Raw genomic sequence first — 9,168 nt, forward strand, 5'->3', positions numbered from 1 at the left:
AATTTCCTCTGTGGATGGTCCTTAGCTCATTCTGAAGCCAGTCTCGTATTCCCATAAACAGAATACTGCTAGAGTATACTCGATCTACATATATGTGACTTTATAACTATAAAAAAACCCCCACCTATACTGTTGTTATCCAAGAAGATTCTCTGCACATTTTGGATCCTCTCTCGACAATTAGGACAGCCGTTGTTGGGCGACTCCCTCATCCATTTGGCGATACACTCCTCGCCAAAAGTATGGCCACATGGAATGCACGTGGCAAGTCTACACGAAGAATCCCCACAGATTGAACAAACAGTTGCACTCATCGTTCTAAAATTGAAAAATAAAAACCAAACTAATATTAAAGGGACAGATCCTAGTTTTTAAACACAAAGGTATTACTATTAGAGCCGTTATTAGATAACTGAAATCAGACATTATTTAGATTTTAATATTTATATTATCCATTTCCGTACAGTCGAAGTGTTTTTGGTCATCCTGATGTTTTAATATCACAAAATGCATTTCTCATATTTTTATAAACGCACGTGCGTCTGAGAAGTAACAGTTATGGAGTCGAGTTTTAGTCTATTTTTAGAGTGTATTTCACAATTTCAAAGTCACAGACTCATGTTTCACTCAGTTATAACTTTATCCAAATGTGTTAGAAGTTTGTAGATTAACTAAACTTAGTGTTAATTGTATACTAGGGTCTGTCCCTTTAAGTTTCATTATATTATAAATATCAACTTTTCCGTGGCTAATATATAAATAAATTAGAAGTCTATGCATTCATTAATCTGAACAACAAAACCAAAATCCGTGTTCATGATCGTATCTCTGCACAATGCAGAGTCGAATAGGTATTTACAATTTTTGTAGGGAGGTAGGCTCGCTTTTGCCCGAATAAAACGAAAATGCCCGAATTTGGGTAACAACATTTATTAATATTAGCATTACTACCAAACAACTTATATAGAGCAGCAAACGAATCACTACGTAGTTTTACATATATTACAACTAATTTTGCGAGTAGAATGATAAAAATACATGGTAAAAAGGTCTCATTTTGTCCGAATATCTGTATAATGTTTGCCCGAATTTGAGGTTTTGCTCCAGAACTAGGGGCCAGTCCACCCCCACCCCCCGTCTCGTACGGTTATAAGTATTTAGAAAAAATAATGATACTCTACCTAATTTAGCATTTACTTGTTTGGGTTCTTATTGATGTACAAGGTGGTGTTTACCTTTGAAATTAAAAGAAAGATGTCAGTAAACAGGTGATTTATTCACTTTATGGGAACAGACTATAACAGATTTTGATCGACATGCATTATTCTATTTCTTAAATATCCTCAAAAACCAAGTTTTAAGGAAATTTTAACATCTTTTTCGACTTTAAAGTTATTTACAGCCGTTGCACTTGTAGCTGATGTACGCGTCACAAACACATGATTGTCAGATTGTTCCTCGTGGAGATTTTATGAGCTCCTGCAAATTTGTGAGTTTTTGATAAACATTTTACCTATGTATGTGCTAAGATGTAAATCAACACTGTTCACTGCATAACAGGTAATACGAATTTAAATATACTTCTTTGATCGGATATTGAAATATTTAATGTGTAAAAGTTATCCAACGCAATCCCGAAGTTTTGAATAGTCTGCTAAGTGAGTGATAAATCACCCCAAGCCAAGGTGCACTGTAAACATTACTATGGAAAGTAATACTGAACTCTCAGATGTTATATCATTGGCAAACTCAGTGTTGTTTTGCGACACAGATGAAACGGAAAAAGTCCCCTATAAACGAAAACTCACAGAAGTAGAGGATGAAACGGAAAAAGTCCCCTATAAACGAAAACTCACAGAAGTAGAGGATGAAACGGAAAAAGTCCCCTATAAACGAAAACTCACAGAAGTAGAGGATGAAACGGAAAAAGTCCCCTATAAACGAAAACTCACAGAAGTAGAGGATGAAACGGAAAAAGTCCCCTATAAACGAAAACTCACAGAAGTAGAGGATGAAACGGAAAAGGTCCCCTATAAACGAAAACTCACAGAAGTAGAGGATGAAACGGAAAAGGTCCCCTATAAACGAAAACTCACAGAAGTAGAGGATGAAACGGAAAAAGTCCCCTATAAACGAAAACTCACAGAAGTAGAGGATGAAACGGAAAAAGTCCCCTATAAACGAAAACTCACAGAAGTAGAGGATGAAACGGAAAAAGTCCCCTATAAACGAAAACTCACAGAAGTAGAGGATGAAATGGAAAAAGTCCCCTATAAACGAAAACTCACAGAAGTAGAGGATGAAACGGAAAAAGTCCCCTATAAACGAAAACTCACAGAAGTAGAGGATGAAACGGACATTATCAGTAATGAACCTACTCACGTTGATGGGGACGGACCCGTTGTAAATAGTAAAAACAACAAAACAAAAAAGGTTGAGTATGGTCGTGTTAAGAAAAGAATTAGCTCCAGCGTCACAAAAGATTTTGTTAGATCCAGTGATGAGATGAAAGACGGTGCACATAAAGCAGTTGTACACGCAGATGTACATGTTGACTCATCAATGTCAACTGAGGGAATAGTGCTAACAAGAATGATAAGTAAATTGGCAGATGACATGCGCCTGTTATTTACTGAAACAAATGACAAAATACACACTATGGAATTGAACTTGGAGGAAAGATTGTCACAAACATTGAGTGAAATGCTTGACAAACGAGTTTCAGGTGAAGTTAGTAAGCTGACAAAAGAAATTGTGAGTCGAATTCAAACATTACGTGAAGATGTTGATGTTGATATTAAATTGGTTGCGGAGAAAGTCGATGATATACATACTGACATTGACAACATAAAAGAATCAATTTCTAAGAAATTTACAAGTGAACTGGATAAAGAAAATATTTCCCTAAATCTAGTCATCAGAAACTTACCTGAAAGTAAAAATGAAAATTGAAAATTGAAAATTCAGGCTCTGATTGAGGATGGTTTGAAACTGAAAAATGTTCAATTTGTAAACGTGGAAAAAAACAAAACAGAAACACGAGCAAAGAGGGTGTTGTGATAGTGTGTTGCAAAACAGCAAACGACAAAAAGGATATACTTTCTACGATGCAGTGTCTAAAACCAAGTCGACGATATAATCATGTTTTTATTCACAATGATCAGAGCTTTGAACAGCGTCTTCAGACAACGAACCTCAAAGTGTTGGTTAATGCACTGAGTAATGGTAATGCAAACCTACAGATGAGAGGTTCCAGCGTTGAAAACTGTGATAGAGGCCCAAGACCTAAATACAAAAGGACCTATGCCCAGTCCAGCAGATGAAGCCCAGCACGAGGAAGTCGCGAGGAACGTCTTGGAACTCGTAATGAAAACGCATAGTATGATTTCCATAATCGTCGTCCATCCAGTATCCATAGAGAAAATAACTCTAGACACCAGTCAACACGAGACAACAGCCGCGGCTCTGAAGGTCGCAGTGGTTTCGCCTGTCTTAGTTGAAAACCGGGTTTTGGAACGTAAATGGTTGGAGTCAAAGTGTTCAAAGTGATAATGCATTATTAAGAGCAGCGTGTGCTTTAAATAGTGATTTAGATACTGTAGGTATTGCAGAAAGCCATTTAACCTCTTTTAAATGTTTAGAATTGAAAGGATATCGATGGATAGGTCACAATAGAACAGATATTCATAAACGTGCAAAGGTTGGTTCGGGAGGGCTAGGTGTGTTTGTAAACATCAAACTCTATCGTTATTTTGATATTAAAATTTTAAATAAATCTACAGAAGGTATTTTGTGGATTTCATTTGCGAGCAAAGAATCAAACTCTGTTTTTAATGTTTGTGTGTGTTACCTACCACCCGATAATTCGACCAGATGTGTAGATGAAAAGCAAATTTTGGATATGCTTTTAACACAAATCTATAAATATAAAAATCAGGGTGTGTTTTACATTTGTGGTGACTTTAATAGCAGATGTGGTGTGTCATGTGATTCCATTGCAGGTGTCGATAATATACCACCTAGGAATGTAATAGATTTCAAAACCAATATATATTGCAATGTTTTTGTTGATTTCTTAATCAATAGCAATTGTTGCATGTTGAATGGTAGAAATACATTGAGTAACGATTTTACATGTATATCTACTAAAGGCTGTTCAGTCGTAGACTACTGCATTGTAAGCTATGAGAACTTGCATCTGTTTAATAATGTTGAAGTTGTTGGAACCCAAGATCTGGTAAGATGGGCTACATGGACAGTGTAGAGACAAGGTTTATACGTGATCATTCTTTGCTGAAATGGTGTTTTGTTACTGACTGTGTTAAAGAAGTCGGAAAGTATTGTTTTAAAGACATTCCAAATGACTTTATGTCCAAGTTAAACCCCAAGGAGTTATAAGTTCTTTGCATAGCCAATCAGTATCACAAGATAGCATTGACAATACATATGAACAGATTTGTGAAATCGTTACAAATGAAATGAGGACAAAACTCCTGTATAAAAGAATCCGAGTGTTCGATGGTATTGATAACAAAAGAAAGCATATTAAAAAACTGTGGTGGACAGAGAGACTTACGGAATTGTGGAACGAAATGTGTAAAGCAGAAAAAACGTGGAGTGCTACCAGTGAGGTCCATAAAAAAATCCTCAAAAGTCATTTTTGTTTAAAAACGTAAAAACTTTGACAGAGAAGTACAAAAGGCTAAACGTAAATATTGGTATAAAACACAAAATGATTTACTTAATGAATTGAGTGACGAAAATGGAACATTTTAGAAAAAAATGGTAACACTTGAGTTGAAAACGAGCATAAGCGTAAAATATGGAGGTGGTGAACGATGGAATAGTTTCTCAAAACACTGATGTCCTGTTGGAAAGATGGAGAACGGATTTTAATAATCTACTTAACCCGACAACAAGTGTAAATGCGCCGTATGATGTTTCTTATATAAAGAGTGTTCTAGATCATGACAATGTGTTGAATGGTCCAATCCGGTGGGAAGAGACTGTTAATGCAGTACTTAGAGCGAAGAAAGGGAAGGCGTGTGGTTTGGACAGAATACCTGTGGATGTTTTATGTAACCAGTCAGCGTTGGTATTCCTACATCACTTGTTTAGCGCTTGTTTTGATTCCGGTAAATTACCTGAGATTTGGAGACAGGGGATAATTAATCCCATACCCAAGCCGGGCGATGGTGATCGCAGAGACCCGTTTTCCTACAGAGGTATTATGCTAGCGTCTTCTACGAACAAACTCTATTGGTCTATTCTAAATGAGAGATTAAGTGAGTGGGCAGACGCCCATTAAGTTATTGCCGACGAGCAAAGCGGATTGCGAAAAAACAGAAGCACCTCAGATCACATCTTATCTCTTTCCAGTATCACTGATATCCATAAGAAATGTTGGAAATCCACCTACTGTCCATTTATTGACTTTCAAAAGGCCTATGATACAATAAATAGAAATATCTTATGGACAAAGTTAACATCACTTGGTATCCAAGGAAAAATGTTTGATACTATAAAGAGTATATATAATAATATAAGCAATTGTGTAAGACTGAATGGACATTTCACTGATTGGTTTCCAGTTAACAACGGTTTGAAACAAGGTTGTAATCTATCCCCACTCTTGTTTAATCTGTACATTAATGATTTGGCGACTTTTCGTAAGTCATTCGAAGTGGGTGTAAACATAGATGGTGAAAAACTGTATTTTGTTATATGCTGATGATGTAGTTTTAATGGCAGAAAATGAAAGAGAGCTGCACACTCTATTAGACGGTTTATCAATAGGGGGAGGGGTTAATATGAAAAAATATACTTTTTATAGCCTGTACCATCTCAAAATATGGGATTACCTTTTATAATTGTGAAACAACTTAAAATTATCCATATTTTATATGCTAACCACCCTGTACATGGGGTCCAAAGGTATCAAGTGCCTACTGGTGTCCAAAAATTCAGAATTTGCTAAACGTTAATATTATCAGCCTGTTTCAAAGATAATTTCATGTTGATTTATTCTGTATTAAGAAATGTAGGAAAAAAGCCTTTTTTAAAAACCATAATTGGAGATAGGTGTTTAGGGAAATACAATCCCACCCCCCACCACAACCACCACCACCAAATTCTACTATTCAAAGTAGAATCGATTGTTATAATATATTTAGCATAATAAACCTTTATTATGATGGTAGCTTTTTTATTTTTAAAGCAGTTTTATTTTATTGAATATATTTTTAAAGGCTGCAATATCCTTGGGTTTTGGTTAATGACAATCAACATTGATTGACTGTGTGCATTGCATGTTTTGACACAAGTCACAACAATACGATGTTTTGACACATGTCACAACAATAATTTTCTTAAAGCCAGACAGTTGTTTATATCATATGCACTGCAAACCAATCAGACAATTCTTTTAAACATAAATTATCATAGTGTTACTTCTACTAAAAAAAATATATTAGGGTTTTTTCTGTCAAACTCTTAAAGGAAACAGTTGTCACTGAATTAAAAACATTATAAATGGCTTCAAATAGGTTGACTTCAAGTAGTGGCATCAGCCCAAACAGAGATATGAGATCAAAGTCACAGAAGATTATTCGTGAAGAAATATATATTGAAAAAGCTTCATTGCCGGTGGGGAAACTTCCTGTTCAAAAAACAATCATCGAAGCCATGATGTATCTGCTAAGGGCAGAAAGAGCAAGTCAAGCTCAGCGATCAGTCACTGATGCTGCAAGAATTTTAGCTTACGTCTTAATAGAGCACTGGATGTTTTGCAATATTTATACTCAAAGAATGAAGGCTGTTACTCAAAGTATTGAAAAACTGTATAAAGAATTCATCAGAAATGTACAAACTAGAGTTGAGCGTCGGAATGAGCAATGGAAGATATACAATCAACGGGTAAAGGTTACCTTGTTTGACATTTCTGCTAAGGATGAAAGAAGAAGAAAGATCTTAGAGAGGGAAACTGGTATCAAAATGCTTGAAATAGAAGAAAAGTTTTTGAATGATCAAAGAGGGCCAAGAATTGGCTATTGTGATGATTTTGTAGACAGACAGTGGTCAAAAACAATGAAAAGAAAGAAATTTGAAATGGAAATCCAGGATCGACTGAAACAGAAAGATAAATGTGACCAAGAAACAGTTCAGAAAAGAATATCTTGGAATGATGTCATTGATGATGAGATGCAAACTGATGATTCAGCTGAGATGGGCACTTCACTTAATGTAGACAGTGATGCTGAATATGAGCCAGACGAGAATGATGATGGTGAAAATAACAGGAAGAGATTCAGGAGACATGTTTACTAAAACAAAGATGATCAGATGCCAAGTCAATGGCTCCATATAAGAGAAAGTGAAAGGAAAATTAAGCCAGAATTCTACACAGCAGTAGACAAACTGATCAGCATATACCATTGCAGTAAGACACAAGCGGTAGCAGGTATTATTGTTACTGCTAACACCTTATTTGGAAGGCAGTGGAAATTTCACAATGAAGAGGATTTTATTGATCTGGACACAGCTCCTGATGAGAAGTCTATTCGTGCATCAGGTAAAGCCATTGAAGTCTTGGCTTTACGATGTATAGTTGAGGAGATGATGAAAGCTGAAGATGCGGTAATAACATACCATGATGATGGATCCCGAAAGAAGGGTGTTGGTTCTTTTATGGTACAAGGTATTACAATCGATGGTGTTTTCCGTGCATTTCCTTCACTTCCAGTTGCTACCGAGTGTTGCCAAAATCTGTCTAATCTTAAAATAGCTATATTAAATATTCTGTCAGTATGTAGTGATGTTTCAACTGAAGACCTATTTAAGAAAATTACCTTTCAGATGATGGATTCTGCTAGTCATAATTTTGGTGTTGATGAACAGGTGGCATTAGAGTTAGGAACAGATCACATACCGGAGGAAAGTACCCACCCTGCTCTTATGTTTAATAAGGAGATGGTGGGCGTATGTGCTGATATAGAAAATGGCATTGGAAAAGACAAACTTTATTCTGCAGTTCTTATAACTTCCACTACATGCCATGATACTGTATGTGAACAATATATTGATGTTGCAATGCGTCTTATAAGTCATGACTTTGACCATAAGACATGGAATTACAGTGACCAATTTGACAAACATATTTTTCCAAAACACAATTATGCTGTACAACTGAAGAAAGAACGTTTTAACAGATTTGTGTATGCTTGTGCAATAGTGATTCACCATGGAGAAGATTTGACCAAATTCCTTGATAAATATGAACATGTCACCAACTCTTGCTTGCATTTTAAGAGCATTCCAGGAAGTTGATTGCCTCCAGGTCATGATATTAGCCATGGCAATACTTGGTCAACAACTGATTGAAGGATTACTTGACATACCATCGTACAGTGAACTATGAAAAACTAATCCCTGCTATGCAACAACTTTATGTAGATCTATCCACTCTGCTTGACCTCTCTAAACCTGCTTTCAAATTCATATCCACTGATAGGTATGAATCTTGCAAATGGAACAATGATATTATTGTTTCACTGGAAACTGCTATTTCTGCTCACAGGTCCGAAGTGACACAAGTAATTGGTCTAATGTTACCGAAGCTTGCAGCAGGTTGGTTCAGACAAAGGGCAGATGTGTTTGACTTTGGTGAATTCAACCCAAACAGTGATAAACTTCTCGCCAAGAAGAACATGTCCGTACTTAATAAGGCACCAGTCAGTAACATGGACTCCGAGCGCCAGGTTGGAAGGATTAACTATGAGTTGTCAATAAGAGGATCAAAAGAACTGCCCATTGCTAGTTCATCAATTGAAAGGGGCAGAGTTTTGATTTGATTGAACTCAAACCTGCAAGTGCATTTCAAGACTGCAGAAAAACAGCAGAAAAGGTCAACCAGCTTGTTAAAGCTTGGAAAGATAAACAGGATAAATTAGTCAAACAAAACTGTTCAGCAAAAAGAGTGTGAAAACCTCAAAATCGATATAAGATGAAACGTGGATTTAGAAAAGCTGAAATCCCTTGGGGGACCTTTCACATCTTCCAGTGATGTTAAAACTTACATTGCAGACAGATCAATATCACATGATGACCAAGTCAGGAGACTCTACCTTGAAGTTCGATACTGTCGTGATAGCTGCTTGTCTCTGCTAAAGT

The 9,168-nt window shown here is 36.2% G+C and overlaps 1 protein-coding gene across 1 annotated transcript; it reads left to right on the forward strand.

Moving 5' to 3' along the window:
• Nucleotides 1-6,531: 6,531 nt before the first annotated feature.
• LOC121385857 lies at nucleotides 6,532-7,326 on the forward strand. Its single transcript, XM_041516646.1, has one exon. It carries the CDS (start codon nucleotides 6,532-6,534, stop codon nucleotides 7,324-7,326), a length of 795 nt encoding a protein of 264 aa, XP_041372580.1.
• The last annotated feature ends 1,842 nt before the right edge of the window (nucleotides 7,327-9,168 follow it).

This window comes from Gigantopelta aegis, chromosome 12 (assembly GCF_016097555.1).
Source record: "Gigantopelta aegis isolate Gae_Host chromosome 12, Gae_host_genome, whole genome shotgun sequence".
In the NCBI taxonomy this organism is placed as follows: Eukaryota; Metazoa; Mollusca; class Gastropoda; order Neomphalida; family Peltospiridae; genus Gigantopelta; species Gigantopelta aegis.